Raw genomic sequence first — 22,513 nt, forward strand, 5'->3', positions numbered from 1 at the left:
ATGGGGCCGGAGGTGGGCTTCAATGCCTGGAAAGTTTTTTTTTTTTTTTTTTTTTTGTCTTGGAGGTGGGGGGAAAGGGCTGGGAGTTATTGCCTGCGGAGCTCCCACCCTGGCTGGGGCGAGGTGACGGGGATGGCCGGGATGTGCCCACCCCGAGGATTCGGGCTCGGGCAGCGATTCCCTTCTGTGCTCCGTCCTTTGGCACTTTGTGGCTGCTTTATGGTTTTGTTTTTTTTTTTGAAGGGAAAAACTGCTCTGGGGCACAGAAAGAGCCCGGGTCTGGAGGAGAAGCCCTGGGGAGGCAGAAATGGCACAGCCCCGTGGACCCTGCTCATAGCCAAAGGTGCCCGGGTGGTTTGGGGACAAACCCAGGGGGTTCAGGACCGACCTTAACTCACCTCCATATCACAGGGTAGGAAAAGGAGAGTGAAACTGGAGTGCATCGGTGACCCGCAGCATCTTCTTCAACTGAACGTTGTTTGCAGGGTATTCCAAGCTTTTTTATTCCCAGCTCTTCTTAATCTTCAACGGAGACGCAACTGCCCCCCTGGAGCTCACACCTTGCCTCCCCCCCAAACCATTCCCCCCTCTCCCAAATCATCTCTCACCATTTTTTCGCTGCCAAAGCAAAAAGTCCTGTTTAGGATGATGCCAGAAAGGACAGATTTGCCCCCAAAAGCCCGACCTGCCGGAGCGGGGGGCGGAGGAGCAGCCGAGGATCCGAGGGGGGCAGCGGGCGCTGCCAGCCTTCGCTGAAGGCACAACGTGGCCTCGGGCTGAGAGGAGGAGGAGGAGCAGGAGGAAGGTGCGAGTATGCTGGGACACGGGTGGTGCTCAACGAAAGTGTACTCAGGCACTTCAAATTAAAAAAAGAAGGAAAAAAAAAAAGAAAACATTCATTATATTCATTAAAACAGCCTGAAAGGGCCGTGTTGAGAGCAGCGTCGGTATTGCCAAATTCAAGCATTCGAGTAGCGGGGGCAGAAACCCCAACACGTGGGAACGTCCGGATGGGCAGGAGGTGGTGGCTGGTGGCAGGGCGCGATGTCCCCAAGGGTCCCGGGGGTGGTGGCACCGCGGGCAGCCCGGCCCCAGCCCCCTCGGTGCAGCTACGGGCGCCTTTTGGGAATGAGAGCCCAGGTCTGTGCCATCCCGGCTCCAAATCTGATGCTTTAGAAAGTTCTCCACGGGACAGTGACGAAGCAGCCCCGCTTGTACCACGCTGCCACCAAGCTGCAGTTATCCCCCGCAGGTCCGAGCTGCTCCAAACAGGCTGGGTTTTGCCCCAAATCCCCTGTGCTTCGTTCCTGCCCGGCATGCAGGAGGAGGACGCGCTGCTCAAATTAAAAACCAGGTCTGAGAAACAGAAGAAAACGGTGTCCGCTGACCGAGCCCATGTCCCCACTGTGTCCCCATGTCCCCGCCATGTCCCCACCGTGCTGGCCCATCCCAGGGGGCTCGGGCACAGCACAAGCTGGGTGCTGCAGCACCGGGGGCTTCCTTGGGTCTTTTGTGGGCGACCTGTAGATGTCGTGGCCTTGCAGCTGTCTGCTCAGGGAGCCGACCCGGCGGTGGAGCCCTTGGACTTGCTCAAGCCCCTGTTCGGCTCTGTTTTTGGGGTGTGGGGCCCCCCGGCAGCGGGACGAGGGCGGGGGGAAGCGGCTCGGTGTGGTCCCCGTCCCCCGGGACGGTGGTGGTGGCGTCAGGCTGGGGACAGGCGGCTCCCGGGGTCCTGTCCCATACCGGCCGGGGTGGATTCAGGGCATGGGGTTACCCAGACCTGGGGAGCAAAGGAGAGAGGTGGCGTGAGGGCTGGTGCTCGTGTGTCCCCATGCATCCCCACGTGTCCCCGTGTGACATTGAGCGAGGGGACATGGAGTCATGGCCACCAGCACCCACCAGTTGCCCATCCCTGGGGACAGAGACCCGCTGGGGTGGCCGGTGGTGGTCCTCAGGTCCTCACCCTTGTCTCACCAGGACCCCGAGCCCCAGCAGTGCAGGGCAAGCACACGATGGGGACACGGTGCCACCGCTGCAGCTCCACGAGACCCGGACCGTGGCGTGGGACATGCACATCCTCCTTCTTCCTCTGGGTGGAAACCCTCCCACACGGCCAGCTTTAATCCAATTACAGCTAATTGGGAGCTGCCTGAGAGGCTTTAATTTCACAGGCTGTAGGCAGAATGGATTCATCCTGCCTCAAGTGCCTGTGGAGACACAAGGGACAGCAGCCTGCAGGTATGGCCCCGGGCAGGGGCTGGCACAGAAACAGCACGTTTGGCCCCAAAAAGAAGTACTGTGGGGTCAGATGGTGGAAACCCACAAAATATCCGGCACCTGTAACAAACTTCCAGGCCCTGTGAGCCCCGGCATCTCGCTGGCTTGAGCTGCAAACCAAATATCCGAGCTGCTGCCGTAGCACTGGGGGCCCAGGTGCACCCCCCCCCCGGTCTTCTCCCGCATGTTCTATTTAAAGCAAAGCCATGAGGGTTTTGCAACCTTCATGAGAGCCCCTGTCCATCCCTGCGATGGATTTGGGATTCTCAGCCTCAACCCCTGCTCACGTCCAGCAGCACTGGGAGGAATTTGCTCCTTCCGTCTCACTTGTACGTCCCTGGGAGGACTGAAATAGTGTGGGGCTGGTGCTGGGCAGGTGGGCACCAGGACCAAACCTTCCCAAACACCTTTCCAGAGCCCTGACAGCTGCAGCACACCGGGATCATTGCCAGCACTTTCCCTTTTCCATCGCCCTTCCCTGGTCCCAGCCCCTTCTTCTCCCCCAGCCCAGGTCACCCCAGCCCCGGTGTCAGCCTGCGGTGCTCAGGCCGTCTCCTCTCCCCAGTTTCCCCCCAAACCAACCCGTCTGCAATGGAAACCCTATCAAGGTGCTATTTGCCCCACAAAGGCAGATCCAAAGGGTCCCCCCCATGGCAGGGACCATCCAGGGGACACTGCGTCCCCAGGGGACGGGCTGACCAGGACAGGGCACCCGAGGACACCCCGGGGTGGTGGGTGCTGGCACTGCTCCCGGCGAGAGCCCGACGATATCCCGAATGCATTTGTTTCGCCGCAGTCCCCTCTTTGCACATACAATTGCCTGGCGTGCCCTTGAATTTGCACATGAGACTTAAAATATAATTAATTGTTTGCAACCAGCAAAGCCCGAACGAGGCTAATCCCTGTAGATTTTGCAGCCTTATCTCATTTGAGCATTTATCTAGTTAAGCTTAATGGGCAGGGGAGAGGAAAGAAGTCACTGAGTGCCTCGCCCCTGGGGGGCCTGGCCGGGCAGAGCCCACACCTGCTGTGCCCCCACCCCACAGCTCCTGGGTGCCACCCAGAGAGGGGCAAAAATCCCCCCAAACCATCCAGCACCCAGCTGAGCCCCCAGCACCCATCATCTGGGTGGCCCAGGCTTATGGAGGTCCCCGTTCAACCCACGATGAAGCAAAGTGGGGTGTGAGCCCCTTCCGAAATCCACTTTCCATTGCGGCAGAGCACACTGGTGGCCCCAAACCCTTTTTGGGTCACACAGGTGGCCCGAGGGGGTTCTCAGGGCCCTGAGCAGCCCCAAACCCGCCCCCGGTGCGCACTCACGTGTACAGCGGCTGTAGCTGTAGGTGCGACGTCTTCTGGGGCGCCTGGTAGCCGTAGGAGTCAAACCCGCCGATGAAGTCGACTGGGGAGAAGGGGAGAGCAGCGGGATGAGCCGGGCAGGGGGCGAGGGGCTCCCCCCACCCCGTGGGGCCTCGCTGCACCCCAGGGATGCGCTGCGCCCGGCCGCGATGCACGGAGCCGGACCAGCCCCGGCACAGCAGTCTCGTGCAAGGGCTGGACGACGTGCGTGAAGTTACCCTATCATTGTCTGCAGAGCAGGCATTTAAGGGAAATTACGGAGGAATTACGTCTCATTTAAAGCATGTAATTTAGGAGGATCGCAGACACCAATACAGCAGCTCTCGTGCCTGCCGTGGCCGCATTGCCAGCCCGCTGGTTTAATCCTCCTCCGGCGCTGTGAGTGCGGAGGGCAGAGTCCAGGGCCTCACCGGAGGAGATAGGGCAGCACGCAGGGCACCCAGGGCCTTCCCCACCCCCATCCCCATCGGTACCCTGCAGATGTAAGGTCTTTCTTTGGTGCTGGATCCCACGGCAGCATCGGGAACACCCCACGAGGCCAGGCACCGCAGGAGCTGCAACGCAGCCACTTGCTCAGGAGCGACCCCACAAACGCCCCCGGATCCGAAATTCGCCTGGGTTTGCCCTCGAGGGAGGCTGCTCGCCCCTTATTTGTCTTTCTGACTTAATATTCAGCCAGCTCTCAATTTTGATGGCACCCATCCATTTCCAAATCTAATAAGATATTCCATTAAAAAGATACATTTGAATCTCGGCTACAGCGGCATTAATATTAAAAGTGTATTGAACGCCCGAGTTTGTTTGAGTGTCGCGCAGCCGCCTGGAATGCAAACACGCTTCAAAGACAGCGGCGGCAGATAAGCCCCATGCCAGATCCCCGGATCCATAAGCGAGTTATTACAACAGGCAGGGTCCAATTTCACATGGAGATTTTTGCCTTTCTGCTACAGCGGTTACAGAGGCGGCGGCAGGGAGAGCGCACCCTGGGGATGCTGAGCCCCAGTCCCGGGCTTCCTGCAGCTCCCCCAGGGTTTTTCCCAGTGCTATGATGGGATCCAGCACCAGCAAAGGACCTCGCACCTCCATGCACCCACCCGGATGCATTCTCGCTAGGACACGGGGGATGCCGGGTGCTTCTCGGTGGCTTTGCTGCACTGGCGGCCGCAGCACATCGCTGCCTCCGCCCGGCTGCTGGGGCTGCCAGCTGGCATGAATTAATTAATGGCAGATGAGCTTTTAATGGGGCTGGATGGCCACGGCCGTAACTGCCTGTTTAATTGTTGTCGGGGTACTCAGCACTTCCATACGGGTGGTTGCGGTGATTATTGTCGGAGCGAAATGCACGATGTAGATTATAGAAGAATTAGCCCGCTTCTTGGCTTAAATTTCCCTTTCTGCCCCCGCTCAGAAGCACAACATATCCTACAGGGATGGTGGGGATGATTTGCTCCTGTCTGGTGGCTCTGGCCATGGGTCTGTCCATGGGGACGCTTGCCAGGAGGACACAATATGTCACATTTCCTGGTCTCCGCGTCCCATGGGGCTGTCAGAAGGAGGAGGCAAGGAGAGGCTGGAGCTGGGAGGTGTGAGGGTGGCTGCAAACCCACTGGATCCGATGCTGATCTCCTGCACCCCGTGGTTTGGGCTGCGGCGCGGTGACACCTTGGGGTGCCAGCAGCAGAATGCTGTGGGACCCCCTGCTGCCAAGTGCAAACCAGCACCTCCCAAGCAGGGCAGGAAACAGCGAAATGGGGACGGGAGACATCTAATGGGGCTGGGCTCACTCCAGGGGGGAGATTTGCTCTGGATTTATCAGGGCTCAGAGGCTGCTGCATGCAGCAAGGGCAATGGCTTGGTGATGGTCCCTGCTGTGATGCAGGTCCGGAGGCCCTCAGGGGCATGCTCTGTCCCAGGGGGGTGAAACCCCACTCTGGGTGGCACCAGTCCCATTCTGCACCCCAAGGTGTGACCGCTGCCATCCCACAGCACCCGTGGGAGATGTGGCAGCTCAGGGCTGTGACACAGAACTGGAGGGACCGATGGCATGAGATGATGGCACGAGGTGATATGTCACACCCCGACACAGTGCAGCTGCCTTCTCAGGGAGGGAAAAAGGGGCAAAATCTCAAATAAAATGATCCCTTCACCTGCCCCGAGCCAGAGCTGCCTGCGCCCCATGCTATCTGGGATGTTTTTGCAGTGCTGCAGCTCGCCCCTGTGACTAATAGCAAAGGCACTCACAGCTGTCTTCTTCCTCCAGAAACACTTTGCTGACATAGCAGGCATAGACGAAGCCAAAGAGCTGCAAAACAAAAAGCGGGCAGAGAGAAGCCGGTTATCGGGGCGAGCGGCACCGCGATGAGGGTGATGGGGGGAGGATGGATGGAGCTGCTCCTGGCGCTGCGATGATGCCAGGGAGCACCCGGTTGGATGCTGGCTTGGGGCATAGAGGTGGGATGCCTCCGGACCCCAACTCCCTTGCAACCCCCGGGGCTCCCCAGGAGCTTTGCACCCACATACGACCCTTTCCCCTCTGCCGTTTTGTCCCCGAGGTGAGAGCGTCACCATCTCATTAAGGGGGGACCCTGCACTTCCAGCACACAGCACATCCCCATGGGCTCAGACTCCCAGCAACGTGCTGTCACCGCTGTTCTCCAGCTCACAGCACCCGTGGGACGCCAGGCAGGGAGAGGAGCAGCACCCCCGGTGCCCCCTGTGCCACCGACGCATCACCTGCCTGCTGGGCTCTGCAACCCCCTGGTCCTGCAGCACCCAGCCCGCACCGTGCCGTGTTTTGGGGAACGCAGGCATGGACAGGGACCTCGCACGGGCCCCGTTTGCTCCTCTCTTCCCAAACGCAGCTGAGCCAAAGCCACCCACGAACTGTAACTGGGACCGAGGTGTGGCAAGGTGCTGGGACATCTCGCTGGAGCCCAGCGGCTCGGAGGAAGGTGCCAGGGGGCCCTTACCGCCAGGAAGATCTGCGCGGCGCTGCTGACCACCTCGATGTACTGGTAGTCCAGCAGGCAGCCGCTGACCGTGATGACGTGGTGGTCCTCGGGCGCCAGCTTGGAGTTCAGCACCGGCGTCACCAGGCAGCCCGGCCCGTTCTCCATCCACCACGAGCGGTGCAGTGAGGTATTGAAGGTCATGATGAAGTCTCGGTCCTGCGGGAGGGGAGCAGAGGCACCACCTTGGACCCAGGGCTCCCACCTGGGCTCACAGGGGGGGTGGACAAAAAACGGGCTTTTCCAACCCGAGGATGCTCCACGAGTAAAATCCCCTCTGCAAAGCTGCATGGACGCGGTGCTCTCACTGCCCACTGCCTGGAGCCCCCACCGAGGGCAGGTCAGCACCGGTGGGTGTGTTAATGAAGTGCATCCAATTAACCCACTCCTCTCCCTATCCCAAGGCTGCCACCCCCAGGGTTTGCTGCCCCTGCACCAGGCGTGCACGGTGCTGAGCTGAAATTCAGCACCAGCAGGGGCTTGGGCTTGCTCCCGGGTTTCAGCTCCTAAAGCCACGCGCTGCGCGTTCCTTCCATGCAGCCATCTCCACTGCGAAGTGCAACGCTTCATCATGACATTAATTTTGCTCTTTTCATGTGAGAGCTATCATTTAACATCCCAGGCTCAGGCTAAGAGTGCGCTGGTGGCCGCCTCTCTGTGGTATTTTCAGCCACCCTGGGTATTTTCAGCTGCCCTGTCCATCCTGTGCATCCCTGGGGGTTGGGGTCTCCCCGTCTTCCCTTGTCACTGGAGCAGCACACAGACCCCAGAAACCCTCCCAGAGCCCCAGGAGACCCTGGAAAAGTGGGGCCATGTAGCACAGCATTTACAGCAGGATGGAGACCCTCCTCTGCTCTATCTCCCTACCGTCGTGTTTGGAAGTGGTCTCACCCAACTCACACCGCCCACAAAAGCCAGGCAGTGCTCAGAGCAGGCAGGGGATTAATGAAGTTCCCAGCTCATCAGCCTCATTAATTTGGTGCCCCCGAGGACCCTCCTGCACCACACCACCACGTTGCTCTCCCACTGGCCCCATTGGTGTCCCCTGCTCGGCCAATCCATCCGTCTGTCCATCCGTCTTTCCCACCACACCCCTACGGTCAGCGCTGCACCCGGCAGCACCCATCCCTGTGAGGATCCCCCAGCACTGGGGGGTGCTGCACCAGGGGCTGGGGGCGCACCAGGGGCTGGGAGCACCCCAGGGGCTGGTCCCAGCTGCCCCAAAAAGCAGAGCCAGAGGCATGGGGAGGGAGAGGAGAAAGGGGTGGGATGGAAGCAGTGGGATAGGATGGGTTGGGGGAGGGATGGGATGGAAGGGATGGGATGGAAAGATTGGGACAGAAGGAATGGGAATGGAAGGGGTGGGAAGATTGGGACAGAAGGGATGGGATGGGAATGGAAGGGATGGGACGGGAATGGAAGAGAAGGGATGGGACAGGATGGGAATGTAAGAGAAGGGATGGGAAGATTGGGACAGACGGGAGGAGGAAGGTGAGAAGAGGAAGGCCAGGAGGCAGCAGCGCCCAATGCCGTGGACACCTGGGGCTTACCTGCGACAAGTGCCCGACCTCCAGGTAGAAGCAGATGATGAAGGCGTTCCAGCCGACCCACAGCACCAGCCACACCGCGTACTGCCGGCACAGAGCGAGGCGGTCAGGGCGCGACGCCGTGCGGCACCGCGAGCATCCCCCGTGCCCTCCCGCTGCCCAGCTCCCCCCAGTTTAACGGTACCCACCATGATGAGGTATTTGGATCTGTACTGGATGGTCCCGAAGATGCCCAGGATGACAGCCATGATGTGTAAAAAATTGGCCAGGATGGGCGCCCACTGGTAGCCCAGGAAATCAAAGATCTGCCGCTCCAGCGCCGCTATCTGGAGAAGAACAAAGGAGGGGACAGCGCGGGGAATCAGTCACCGCGGCAGCTCCGCGGACATTAAAGGCAAAGAGCATCGTGTAATTAATGAGAAATCCCATGGACAATTAGTTACAATAGACTGAAACGTCTGCATGATTCATTGGCTGGCGGCAGGCAAATACATCACAGCGGGCGAGGAGTTACTGGGAACGTTCCCTGGCGGGTGCTGGGGATGGGGTAGGGGGAGCCGTGAGCCTTCCTCCCCCTCCACAATGCCCTGCGTGCCTCGGTTTCTCCACTGCTCAGCCTGTGCCGGGAATAATTCCCATCCCATTTAGGGCACGGCCTCCCCTGGTATTTTACAGGACATTTTTCTCCCTGTCCTCACCAGCTCGCCGCGTGCCTGCCCCACATGCACCGCCCTCCCTGCTCAGCGCCCCTCCGTTTTGATCGCCGTTATCTTCTGTAAGCCACAAACACGGAGCCAGAGCAGCTGTAAATACCACACGGCTGCCAAAATTAAGGACGGGCACTGCTGTACCCGCCTGTGAGCCCCTTGTTTATTTATGGCTGCATTTGCCACCAGCTCTGGGTCCATTACTCCTAATTACAGAATTAGCTTCAGAAAAGGTGGTAACAGAGGTGCACCATGCGCCCTGGAGCGTTTGCTGACTGTTTTAAGTTAAAAAACAGAGATCTGACGAGTGCGTTGCAGTGGGTTTTTAGTGGGCTTTGGGGTGCACGCATCAGACACCCCCATCCTCCTGGGGCTAGGGCAGCAGCAACACATCTGCGGCGAGATGCATCTCCAGCAGCATTGCCAAAGAAAAAACAAAAACAAAACCTCTTTACATTTATCTTTCTGACAGCCTGGCCCCGGTTCTTCTCTCTCAGAGATGCCCCAGATTTACCCAGCAAAGCCAGCGAGCTGCAGACCCGAGTCCTCCCTGCAGCAGCTGCCCTCTGCACCGCCCTGTGCCTCAGTTTCTCCACCGTGAACCTGATGTGTGTGGGGGGAAAACGCCACAGAGGGGGATTATTGTTAAAAAAGAGCAATTTGGACAAAAATCAACACGGAGCTGTGGCTGGCTTTGCTTGCAGAAGGGCTTTGGGTGTTTGCTGGAGGCGCTGGGCTTTCCCGAAGTACCCCAGGGGATTTACAGCTGGGGCTGCCCCCAGGGCCACAGCACCCACGCCCCGTGAGACCCTGTTGGACCCTTCAGCCCCGCTTAATGAGCCCTAATTATAGGAGAAATAAACGAGGTGGTGAAAATCCTTCCCTAAGTGCTTTGCAGGCACAAACCACAGCAAACGCATCTCATCCTGCCTGGCCGCCAACGTGCCCTCAGCTGTGCCTCAGTTTCCCATCCACGAAGCATCACCTGCGTTAGTGCTCATTGAGCTGGGTTAGTGAGAGCTCTAACTAAGGGACATTTTAGCCAGCAGAGGAAAGCCATCCTGGCTCTGTCACACCCGACAAAAAGCTACCGTGGAGCCCCCGCAGCCCCTGGGGCTGGGCTGTTTGCATTGAGGCTTAATTCACTCCCGCGCTATTTAAACTCTCCAAGGAAACAGCCTTTGGAAACACTCACAACTGAGCTGTAAATCTTTTAAATCGAGGGATGTAAATAATAAATGATACAAGGAGCGTGGTGCTCGGGTTTTATAGCCATCCATCGATCTGGTGGCTGTTGACGGAGCTGCTTAGCAGGAGCGAGACCCAAAGCTGCAAGGTTTTGGGTAGCGGCAAGCCTCCGACCCAAGGGATGCGGCTGGGAAGAGCCCCCAGGAGCATCCCATGGAGCCAGGGGATGTCCCTGGTGCCACGCGGCTCCCTAACCCCAGCTCATCGAGCTGGAACAGGCTGGAAGAGCAAGGATGAGCTGAGAAGAGCCCAATCGAGCCGCACAGCCCAATCCTTCTTCATTACACAGAGAGGCAAAATTAGCAGCAGACACTGTGGCCTCCCTGTGGCTGAGCGAGGGCTGCTAATTGCACCGACAAATGATGCCAGAGCTGCCCCGGCAGGTAAACGCTGCTCCGCGTGCACCATTACTTGAGCTTATTCCCTCAGCACTAAGAGCAAATCCTGCGTCTTTCAGCCTCGTTGAATCTTGCTTAAAGCGAAGGAAAATAAGGAGACAAAGAGCAAACGTGGAGATGTTGCAGCGAGTGCTTAACGGGCTGCTCCAGCACCCAGAGCATCCTCTCCCCACCCTTTAGGGGAAGGCTCCAAGGCACCCAGTGCCACATGGTTACACAGTTTTGGACAATACATGAAATGTGGCCCCAAGCAAGGCAAGGGCAGCCAGCAAGTCCATCCGCAGGGCTCTGTATCGCCTGCGAGAAGCCTCCAAAGAACCTGAGCAGCCTCCAACCCCCAAAACTCAGCCACTTGCAGAGCTCAGTGCAGCTTCCCTGTGCCGTCCTCCTTGGGTCCCAGGTACCAATTTCCATGCTAATAACACCCCATTAACCACCCACCCTCGTTAGCACCCTGCTCCCCCCCTCACCCGTTATTGCACCAACATTGCAGGTGATGCTCCTGGGGGCTCGGGACTGGGCAGCCCCACACCGGCCTGCTGCTAATTAAGATAATCCTGCAGCTGATCAATGCAAGGAGTTTTAGGGCTCCCCCTTAATTAAACACCCTCTAGTTCATCGATCGGCCCAAAAGTTCCCTTTGCAGCAAATCATACCAATTAGCTGGGCACAGGCGCACGCCAGAGTCCTGTTAATTGAAACACGATCCCCGCAAAGATTTAATTGTAATCAAGGAGCCAAAGTGGCTGAGCTCTGTCAGAGCATGGGGAGGTGCCCTGGGGACAGCAGGGGCAGGGCTTGGCCAGACCCAGAGCCCAAGGAGCCGGAGCAAAATGTGATTTTTTAGTGGTGCTGACACCAAATTCAAGTGGGAAGGAGCTTCCCATTGTTGCCATCCCCAGATCGCCCATGGTCGTGGCACCTTCGCTCCGCCATGCCCCGTGACGCTACCTGGATGAGTTTTCCCAGCCCTTTGCTCGCAGCCTGCACTAAGTAAATCGTGAGACAAGGGCGGAGAGATGAGCTCTGCTCTGGCTGCATGGGCAGAGCTGCGCAGACCCAATTCACCAAACAATTTGTGTGCACCCACGCCAGATTTCACAGCAGGCTGGAGGTTTCACAGCTGCAAATCCCCAAATCCCTCCTGCATCCGAGACCTCCCAAACCAGAAACCTTCCTGCCCGGCAGCTGCAATTTTTGTTCTCTTATTGCTTCCACCCCTGTGGGTACAAGATAAAATAATAATGGCCGTGGTGACAGTGGCCGGGGGGCTGCAGGACTTTGGTGGCATTTGTGGGGCTGTGGCAGGAGATATGGGGCTCTTTTCTGCCCTGTGGCACAAGGACCTGGGGGAAATGGGGAAGAGCATCACCCACCCATGCTATACCTCTCTGAAACAACATGTCTGCATAGTGGCAACAGAGTTTGGGGCCGTCCCTTCTCCTCATGTCGCCAGGAGCCACCACGGCCCCAACCCCCCTGCACAGACCCTGCCTGGGGTTTACAGGGGCTGGAGCCAGCAGGACGCGGCAGCCGACCCTCACGTCACAACTGTCACAGCTAATGGCTCTTAGAGCCCTGTCCAAAACCACTTAATTACCACCGAGAGAGGCAGTGGCCAGAGGACATGGCCGTGGGTGGACACAGCGACCCCAGGGCACGCGTGTTGCGAGGACCCTGCAGCGCCTGCGTTATTTCCCCTCGTCCTCCCCCGGGGATGCTCCGTGGCTGCAGACCCCCCCGCGCTCCATCCTCTCGCCTCAGCTGCAATGGGGCTGACACGTTTGCTGACACAGATGCATAAATATATTATCGCGGCCCCCAAAGCCTCAATAATTAACCGGCGGAGAGAGAAGGGAGCGAGCTCCCATGCTGGAAAAAAAACCACGCTGGGGCTGGGGGAGGCTCCCCTCCACCTCCCCGTAGCCACAGAGGAGCTGGGGGGTGGGGGGGACAGTCCCTCCGGTCCCTCCCTCCTGCTTGCTCCTGAGCATCCCCATGGGACCAGCGAGAAGGATGAGGCCAGACACCCCAAAAAGCACCGCAGCTGCTGCCTCTTCCTTGTCCCCCTGCAAAGCTGCGGAGCCATGTGTGGATGATGAGCGCAATGCGTGCGATGACTTTGGCTACCACAGCCTGGACAGATCCCGTCCCGCAGCATCTCCTTGGGATGCTCCAGCCCCGCAGAGAGGAGGTAGCAGGGGAAATGTCCTCGCTTGCTGTGCCCTGCCGGTGCCACCTGTCCCTGTAGTGCTTGGGGACCCCCCTGTCCCCTCCCCATGCTGCTCCTGGCTGTTGCGTGCTTCCAGCCCGGTGCCTCCTCCCAGTGCTTGGGGAGAAAACAGGAGCGATTTTCCCAGGTTGTGTATTTATGGGCTTTTAAATTAAAGAGCAAACAAAAGCACCGCGGCGTGCTGGCTGCCACCACGGGACCCCCTGACACCCCCTGTCCCCCGAAGCCCAGGGGCACTGAGGGATGTGGGACCACGGTGACACAGGGGACAGGTCCCCGAGGGGTTCCCAGCCCATTTTCCCGTGGTGCCTCCTCGGGGTCTGCACAGCGGGGACAGCCCCGGCCAGGCCCCCACATGCCCTTCCCTGCCCTGGGCTCATCCCGCTCACTCTTTCTTACATGGGCAGTTTTGCTACGGAATAAGAGTTTTAGATGTTTTTCATAAGCAGAATGCTTTCTGGGGGAGAAATGTCATCTTCTTCCTGAATGAAAACTCTTTGTGTCTTTTCTTGCCCCTCTCTGGGAAATATCAGGAGGAAAATACTCCCTTCACCTGCCAGCATGGCTTTGTTGAAAGCCTCTGAAGTGTGACGGGCAGGTTTCCTCCCAGCTCTAAATGTCAGCAGCAGAGCCTGGCGACTTCCCCAGGGAAGCAGCAGCAGAAAAATGGTGATTTTGGTGGCTGGGCAGGAGGAAATCCCCTTTTTTTTTTTTTTCCCTTTTCCCCAGTCTGTACCTCCAGCTGCCCAAATTCCGCCCTGGCTCCTTGCAGCAGAGCTGCGTGGTGCTTCTGGAGGCTCAAAATCCCCAAACCTGGAGCAGGACAACGTACACTTGTGCACGGTGCTTGGAGCGGGAGCGACACCTCCCCTGCTCCCTGGTCCCCAAATGTCCCCAGCGCCTTGGTGTCTGCGGTTCCCTTGTTGTGCCACAAATCTCTCATCAAAAGCTGAGCGAGGGAGAGCAGGCAGCACGGGGAAAAGCAGCTGAGAAAGGCAGCCAGTGCGGTCCTTCAGTGTGGGACAGGATGAACAACCATGGCCCCTGCCTTCAGACAACTGCTTTGGGGCTGAGCAGACTGGGAAGCAGCCGGACATCCCAGTGCAGCATCCCAGTACAGCATCCCAGTATGGCATCCCAGTACGGCGTCCCAGTATGACATCCCAGTATGGCATCCCGGTATGACATCCCAGTATGGAACCCAGTACAGCATCCCGGGATGGCATCCCAGTACAGAATCTGAGTATGGCATCCCGGTACATCAACAACATCCCAGTACAGCATCCTAGTATGGAACCCATTACAGCATCCCAGTATGGCATCCTGTGCCAGCCAGGCATGGCAGGAGATTGGGAAGGGACATCACTGGTGCCTGCTGCTGGCATTTGTCCCGTCTAATGCGGCAGTGGTGTCACCAGCCAGGTGATAGGGGCTCCAGCACCAGTCCTGGGACCGCCAAGGGATGCTGAACCCCTTCCAGGTGCTGGGCTCTGTGCACTGGTGTTGGACCCCTGGGGAAAGCCCAGGGGGGCCCTCCAGGAGGGCTCAGGTCTTGGTGCTGCCCACATCCCAGATCAACTTCCCAGGGGGTCCTGGAGACCCACACAGCCCAGAGCCCATGGGGGGGAAATAGGGTAGAGGATGAAAAGATGAAACCCCAAATGTGAGATGCTGCAGGGGGGATTTTTAACCCCAGCTCAGCACCAAGGATCAACGATCCCAATACGATTCTTGGCAAGGCGACAACGTGCAGCTCAGCTTTCGGGGGCTGCAGCAAGGCCAGAGCAGGCGGCAGAGCAGGATGCGGCCCCCGGGCCTCCTGCCACGCTCAGCGGCACCGAGCTCGATGTCAGCAGCAGCATCTGGGCGCCGGGGCACAAATCCCTGCTGAAAGCCCCGCGCACAATGCGGCAGGCTTAAATCCACCCATCCCGTCCCCACGGCGTGGCAGGAGCCGAGCGCGGATTCATTGCCCCCCGACGGGCCATTATCCTTCAGCCGGGCTATTTCCTTCTGAACACCATATGCCGGGGGCTCACCAGGGATTTACTTTCATTTAGCTGCATTTGAATAGATTTTTTCCATCGCAGATTCCCTTCTGCTGCGGCCAAAGATGCTGCGAGCGCAGCTCCCTGCTGAGCCCGCGCCGGCCGCGGCTGCTCGCTGCCAGAAATGCCCCGTTTCTGGGAGGTTTTGCAAGAAATCCTGGGGTCCGGTGGGAAACCCCGTGGTTAGATATGTTGGGCAGGATCCGACCTGGCAGTGGGATGTCCTCCGGGAAGGGAGGTTTGCTGGAGCCCCCGGGAAGGTGGCGGCACTGGGTGTCCCCAGGCAGGTGCTGAGCGGTGCTGGGCTGAAGAGAGCGCGTGGGACTGACCGATGGATGGAGCCTGGGCCGGATCCTGCCCACCAGCGGGGCACCCTGTGCTGGGGCACCCCCAGCACCGCACCCGCACCCAGGAGCTGCACATCTCCGCTTAGGGAAATTGGCTGCGATTTAAATCAATGGCAAGCAAGCGAATTGACTATTAACGAGGTGCAAATACCGCTGCGAACCCAGGGACTTCATTTAATGACTTGGAAACAAGTTCTTGACCTACTTCCGACTTGCAAAATCCTTCGCGAAATCGCAGGCGGCGGCGCAGACGAAAATAAATTAAAGGAGCCAGCGCCGTGCCCCTACGCAGCGGGCAGTGATGGGCTGCCCTGCGGGCAGGATGCGGCCCCAGGGCCCAGCTGCAGTCCCCCTGCATCACGGTCATGGCGCGAGCACGAAGTGGGTGAAAAAGGTACAAATCGGGTCTTTTGCTGATGGTTGTGCACCGAGGTTGAAGAGAGTGGGCTTGTTTTTTTTTTTTTTCCAGCCTCTGCAGGCTTTGTTAGCCCAGCAAAGCCCCTGCTGGGACCTCTCTGCCCCCAAATCCCAGCACTGCTGGATTCACATCCTCACGGATGCCCTGATCAATGGGACGAGATTGTGGGGGGGCAGACAGAGCTCTGGGGTCCCCCCCGGGCTCCCCATCACCTGCCGAGCCCCGGCCGGCCCTGGCTGTCTCTTGCCATTTTTTCCTCCCCGTTATTTATTTAATTTCGCCGGCCGCCGCATCCGGCCGCGTTGCCATGGGAACGCAGCAGCAGCCCCGGCTGTCTAGACGCTGTGCCCCAGGAGCCCGGCACGTGGGCAGGATGCGACCCCGGCACCCATGGGTGCACCCACCGCGAGCATCAGCACCGTCCCAGGGCACCCCCCGGGCCCCGGCACCCCCCGGCCCCTTCCCAAAGCTGTCCCAGCTCCAACAGCCCGGGGCTCTCCCTGGGGGATGCAGCCCCGTGGCAGCTGATGGTGCCAGCCCACGGGTGTCCCCCAAAAGTAGTCCGAAAGTCACCAAGTGCTGCACAAGGCAACTTACAGCCAGCACCCTCCCATTTTTGGGGTTTGGCTCCAGTCTAGGGAAGGGAAACTGAGGCAGAGCACGGAGATGCCTGATGGGGGGGCGAGCATCTCAAGCAGCTCACATCGGGGACCCCAAATCCCTGCCGGGACTGTGACACCACAGGCAATGGGCTCGGTTCCTCGGGGTGAGCCGAGGTGGGACCCACAGGGCAGGAGACCCCCCCCAGAGCCCCCAGACCTCCAAGACAGCAGCACCCCAACAGCCCTGCGTGCCCCCAGACCCACCAGGCTCCCGCTGCCTCCGCGCTCGGCGTGCGTCACCCCGCGTCCCCGCAGCGGTCCCTGCTGTCACCCTGCCCTGCGCAGCGAGGAGCCCCAGGCGCTCCAGCAAGGGACAAGCCGGCTGAGCATCCTCTCTGCAACCCAAAAGCGGGGTGGTGGGGTCCCACCGCGCAGCGGGGCTCTTCCCGAGCAGCCCCATCCCACCCACGAGGAGCTGTTTGAGCTCTTCTGGAAACCTCCGCGCAGCCGATGGTGGCAGCCAGCTCATAGGGAGGCTCGGAGCACATTCAGATACTATTTATACTGCGCACAGGCTGGAGATACAATATTGCGTCTATTATTTTTACAGTTATATAAATGTTGAACCGGAGCGATAAGGCTGAGATGAGACTTGGGTGTTTTTTTTTACCGCCGCTGACAGAAAGACAAGGAAGTCAAAGTGATTCATTCCCACACTTCCCCACCAGAAGTTGCCTCCCGGTCGACACCCTCCTGCAGACAGGCTCCATCTGACAAAGCATTTCATGGGCTGCTTTAATTGTCCCCACAAATGGCCTCAAAATGGTCCCCAGGGTCCCTCCACTGAGGACGACAGGGGGGTGGCCCCATGCCTTGGGCTGGCATCAGGGTCCTGGGGAGGGATGGGCGCAAGGGACGGAGCAGGGACACAGGCAATGGGCCAGACCTGCCCTGGAGCTGCTGCTGTGCCTCAGTTTACCCACCTGGGAAATAGGTTAAGTCCTGCTCTGTTCAGCATCGCACGCAGGAGCATCTGCAGAGGATGGCTGGGCTTTGCTAAGGAGCACAGTGACAAATGACATTGCCACCATCTTCTCCTCAGGGATGTCCCCACGTCCCTATATGCCCTGGATGTGCCACTTTGCTCCAGTCGCTGGCCCCTTTCTTGAGCCGTGGCAATTGAAGAGCTCCTTTCATTAACATCCAGCTGATGGGAACAGCGAGCGATGGGATGTGACGGAGGCTTTGGTGGAGCTGAGCAGCCAGGGCCACCAGCACTGCCAAGAGGGGCTGGTTCCTCTCACCCTCACTGCCAGGCTAATGGGGAAACTGAGGCACGGGATGGCAGAAGACCAGAAGCCCAAACCCTGGAGGAAGGCAGACACCAGACTGAGAGCAGCTCCTGGCTGCAAACCCACGGAAGCACCAGTGGGGACGGCTGGGTGGCCTGGGGAGAGACTCGGGCTGAACCTTTCTGAATTACTACTTGTAGCCTAAGTTAGGCCAAAGGGAGAAATCAAGGGAAGAAAAGACCTGGGCAATGGCCATAGCCACCCATCGCATCTCATCATATCGCATCCCATCCCATCTGATACTGTCTCGTCTACATATCCATACCATCCCAATCCTATCCCATCCCATCCCATCCCATCCCACGGCAAACAACCCCCCAGGCCCAGTCCAACACAGTTCCCCAAGCCCCAGCTCAGCCTCGGCGGCACCTCGGCTCCCCCAGCCCTGTAGAAGCCACGAGGGAGATGTCCCCAGGTCGCTGTCCCCGCCGCAGGACACGTGGCAGTGACACCAGACCAAGGCACTGGCACCCAGCTGAGGGCGGCTGCTGGGCCAGGGCACGGAAACGCTGGCAAACGCCCTCCTGCAAATGCCAGCTCCAAACAAACACGCTTTCAGACAAATAAAACCGTGATTAATCAAGCACCTCAATTAGACACAATGAGCCACGGCTGATGATTAAGCCAAAGACTCACAGCAGAAAGCACATTAGCAGCATGGACACTTGGAGACTGAGAATTAATTAAAATGTAGCAAAACCCCCCTAAAAAATCCCTAGTAAATGGGGGAGTGTGTGGAGGACGGGGCTTTCCCCACAGGTCTGGGGATGCCGAGCAGAGCCATGTCCCTGTCCCAGCCCGGCTCCTCCGTGTCCCCAGCGGTGACACCGGGGACGTGGGCACCTCCACCAGAGCACGGCTGCTGTCCCAAGGCAGCCTGAGGGATGTGCCCTGCACCTGAAGGGCATGGGGGAGCCTGGCAGATTGTTTGTAGAAGCTCGATGCTGAATTATATTATTGAATATAGAAAGTTGTCTTCTTGCATTAACACAATATAGGGGACACCCACGGGGAGGTGACAGCGAGGGTGGCTCTGGCCAGAGGCGCTGGTGGCCTCGGGGAGCTCCCACAGCTTAAATCTGGGGGATGCAGGGGGACAGCAAATGAGGTGGGAGGACAGGAGAGATACAGGGAACCCAAATCCCTAAATATCAAATTCTGGGGGTGAGAGACCAGCCTCCAAAAACTTGCAAGCCCCCAGCTCCTGCCCTGGCTGGGACGGGAGGGCTCAGGGTGACACAGCTCGAGAGCCGAGCCCGGGGTGAAGGCAAGATTTGCTGCCGGCTCCTGGCTCCCAATAAAAGGCACCGTTTGGACAAGGATTAAGCCGCAGGCAATTTCGATGCTAATTCTTCTGGTTAAGTTCTTTAGTCCAACATCTGCAAGAAGCAAGAGGTAATTTCCCCCGGATCTCGAACAGCGACTCAAAGATGCTGCTAATATAATCTGATAGAGGGGAGAGGGGCGAAAAGAGAAAGGGAAAAAAAATCCAATTTACTGACTTATTTAGTGACACCTTTCGTAATCAATTCTCCCAGGAAAGAAATACTGATTAAAGCCAACCGTATTGCTATGGAAACCGGCAGTCCCTCCTCCCACGACCTGCAGGCTGCAAAGAAAATCGGGCAAGGAATCTGCCTGGTAACAACCGCGCTAATGAACCGGGGAGCAAAAATAATCCCCCGGAGCATCGCCGCCGCCAAAGGAGCAGCCGGAGGAGGCCGCTGGGGAGGCAAAGCCGCGCGTGGCTCTCAAATATTGGTTTTAATGGCAGGGCAGAGCTGCCTGCCAGGAAGGATGCCCCTGGGGCCCTTTCCCACATTGGGGATGAGGGGCTGGAGTGGTGCGCGGAGGTGGCACCCACGGGTGCGCTGGGCGGAGGGCTCACCCTGACCTAGAAACCCTCCCCCAAACCCCATCCATCCTCCCTGTCCCATCGCGGAGGGCACCCAGGTGTTCCCCCCAGCCCCTCCATCCACCAGCCCCGTCCTTAAGCGCCCATCCCAGCACCTTTAGGAGCTGCCCTCCCTCTCCTCCCACCTGCTGGGTGCCCAGCCACCGCCTCGGCCGCTTGCCCTCGTTTTTCAAGCCTCTAATTCGAGCCACTTAGGACGGGGAGTGACAGTGGTTACGGGTTTCATATGCACATATTAAAGGCGAGTTATTGTCAGCCAGGGAGACGGATGGGCCCGGCAGGGAGACGCGGCGCTGGTGGCTCCATAAATCTTCCCAGGGGCGGAATGCAAAAGCAGCACGCGGTGAGAAGCGGCCGCGGACGGCGGCAGCACGAGGACCAGAGCCAGAGCTCAGCTCCTGGGGGCTCCCCCGAGCAGCCACAAGGCTCTTTTGGGGTGCTTTAAGGAGCGATGGGCTGTGCAGGACATCATTAGCGCTGCCGTTACTATTTAGGAATTTAATAGCAATCCCATTTATTGAAAACCCAACAGCCCAAAACCCATCTTCCCGCACCGGCAGGAATATCGGTGCTGGAGAGGCACAAAAGCTGGAAACAAATGGGCACGCATGTATGGATGTGCAGCCCTAATAGAACTGGAGCCCTTCATATTTCCAACAATTGCTGCACGTTAGCAAAATAACAATTGCTGTTAAGCATGCTGCCACCTTTCCCATTCATCACGGCGAGGATTTAATAAGGCGCCTTAGCAGAGCGCGCCGTGACCACCAGCACATTATTAAACGCAGCGATTAGCAGCTGCAGTGGATGGGAGCTCATTAGAGACTTCTTAAACATCCATAAAAATTGCTTTTATTAATTGGTTATTCCTCTTTTCATGCCCACCGCATTAGGCTGGCACCGAGATGCTGTGAGCATTGGGGCCGAAAGGCTCCAACCCGCCCCGAGCACCCCAAACCCTACAGCAGGACATCAGCCACCCGTGTCCGATGGGGACACGGGACTGTCCTCCACACCCGGCTGAATCCCACTTCAAAAGGTCATAGGGGGATGTTTTTTTTTTTCCCCAAAAAAAAACAGTTTCTTCCCCCGAAAGCCACCTGGGATGGATTTGCCAGCTGGGACGCGCGTGCTGCCCCAGCTTCTGCACCCAAAGCGTGCCTCTGCCCTAAGCCATCACCTTTTTGGTGCTTCCCCATGGGGGAAGAGGATTTCCACGTACAATTTCAGGGGAAAACCCAGCAGGACAGCACAGATGGCCTGACAACAGGACTGGGGGCCCCACTGGGGTCCCCACAGATGGGAAACGGGGCTGTCCTCGCTCAGCGCAGCACCCAGGAGCACCCAGCAGCACCCAGCCCCACCTCCTCCTCCTTGGGGTCCCCGGCACCATTAAGGACAGCAGTGCTAATTGCAGGGAGGATGCGGCCCATGGATAATTCATGGCGGGAAGGGGATGCGGGCGATGCCCATAGTTAGGGCTTGCTTTGCTTTGTCTGGCGAGTGCCGCCTCCCCAGGGTGCCCCGAGCTCGCAGCCTCCACGCAGCCCATTGTTCGGGTGCTCGAATTAAAAATAATTGGGGCCGGGAGCCAGCGAGGGCGGGTGCAAGAGACACAGCCCGAGGAGAGCCGATGGCCCCAGGGGTGACGATGAGGGGACAGGAGGGGATGGGGACGCGCTCCCCCGGGGCTGGAGGGGACCTCGCCAGTGGTGAGCTTCAGAGAAAAAAAAAAAAAAAAAGAAAAAAAAAGGCCTTTAATAATCAATTGGTATTTATTGAGCGGGCCGTAACAATAACAGCCTCCTGCTGCCAAATTAAATCCGTGTTTGGAGTCACCGAGTCAGGGACGTGCTGCGAATTCCTAGGTGGGTAAAAAGCCCCGGTGCTGATCCCAAACCAAGCCCGCTGCTCCCAGGGTGCCCTCGGTCCTCACACGGTGTGGGGGCTCGCTGCCAGCCCCGTCCCTGCAGCTGCCCAGGGGACGTGCCCCCCGCAGTGCTCCCGCTGCCCCCCGCTGCTCTGGGGGGGGAAATTGAGCCAGATGTTGCAAAAATGGGTCAGGATGGACAAAAATGGGCCAGGATGGATGAAAATGGGCCGGGATGGACGGCATCGCTGGGGGGAGTCAGGTCAGCTGCTGGGGGTTTGGTAACTGCCCAGCGAGGGGCTGGGTGTGGTGGTTTTGGGGGGACAGGAGGGGACAGGAGCAGAGGGGGGCCTGGAGGCACAGATTGGATGCTGGTGAGCCCCCTTGGGCTGTGGGGAAGGGGCTAGGGCCAGGTGTTGGGCCTAAGTGGGGAGAAAAGGAAGAAGGAAAATAAAAGAAAAAAAGGGAAAAGGGAAAATGAAAAAAAAAAAAAAAAGGAAAAGGGAAAAGGGAAAAGGGAAAAGGGGAAGGGGAAAAGGGAAGGACCCCGGTGTCCCCGTGGGACCACAGGAGCGTGCCCAGGGGATGAGGTATCAGGCAGTGCCCCAGCCCCAGGGTGACATGTCCACAGCTCCCTGCAGCCCCCAGCCACAAAAGGGGACGGGGTACATGCCACAGTCCCATCACTTCCCAAATCCCTTCCCCCAAAGCTTTTCGTGTTCCAGTCCCCATCAGGAGTCCAAACCGAGGCACCGGCTCCTTTCGGTGTCCCCAAGCTCTGCTCCTGCCTCTGCCCTGCGCACATGCAGCAGGGAAGGGATGCACTATTGATCGAAGAGACCAGACTGGCCCAGAGCACTAATTAGCCCTAATCAAGGCAATTAGCCTGAGAGCCAAACAGGAGGTCAGCACTCTGACCTTGGTCCTTGCCCTGCCTCGGGTTGTGTCCCCTGTGTGTGGCAGTGACCCGGGCCAGGCACAGCGGCTGCGTCCCCTGCTCAGAGGAGACGCGGGGTGGGCAGTGAGGATGAGGAGGGTGCTGGGCCACAGCCCAGTGACAGGAGAAATGGTGACAGAAACTGCCCGGAGCATCTCTGCACAGGGGTGCCCTTGTGTGGGGTCCCAGCCCGACACCCCCCAAATACCCCTCTGGTTCCTTGGGGCATCAGAGCACCTCTGGCATT

The 22,513-nt window shown here is 58.6% G+C and overlaps 1 protein-coding gene across 4 annotated transcripts in view; it reads right to left on the bottom strand.

Moving 5' to 3' along the window:
- Positions 1–618: 618 nt before the first annotated feature.
- Positions 619–22,513, bottom strand: part of NKAIN1 (sodium/potassium transporting ATPase interacting 1) — a 29,041-nt gene continuing 7,146 nt past the window's right edge. Inside the window, exons 1-7 of one of the 4 annotated variants that reach the window (XM_040535183.1) lie at positions 16,457–16,492; positions 8,380–8,517; positions 8,195–8,275; positions 6,606–6,803; positions 5,878–5,938; positions 3,598–3,679; positions 619–1,780 (exon numbers count right to left, since the gene is read on the bottom strand). In XM_040535183.1, the coding sequence (XP_040391117.1) occupies positions 1,771–1,780; positions 3,598–3,679; positions 5,878–5,938; positions 6,606–6,803; positions 8,195–8,275; positions 8,380–8,439 (492 nt within the window). In that variant the 5' untranslated portion in view covers positions 8,440–8,517; positions 16,457–16,492 and the 3' untranslated portion in view covers positions 619–1,770. Of the gene's footprint in view, positions 1,781–3,597; positions 3,680–5,877; positions 5,939–6,605; positions 6,804–8,194; positions 8,276–8,379; positions 8,518–9,412; positions 9,495–11,026; positions 11,205–16,456; positions 16,493–22,513 lie in introns of those variants that run through there. The other 3 variants (XM_040535181.1, XM_040535182.1, XM_040535180.1) reach the window with 3 other exon arrangements.

Source organism: Cygnus olor, chromosome 23, assembly GCF_009769625.2.
Source record: "Cygnus olor isolate bCygOlo1 chromosome 23, bCygOlo1.pri.v2, whole genome shotgun sequence".
Classification (NCBI taxonomy): domain Eukaryota; kingdom Metazoa; phylum Chordata; class Aves; order Anseriformes; family Anatidae; genus Cygnus; species Cygnus olor.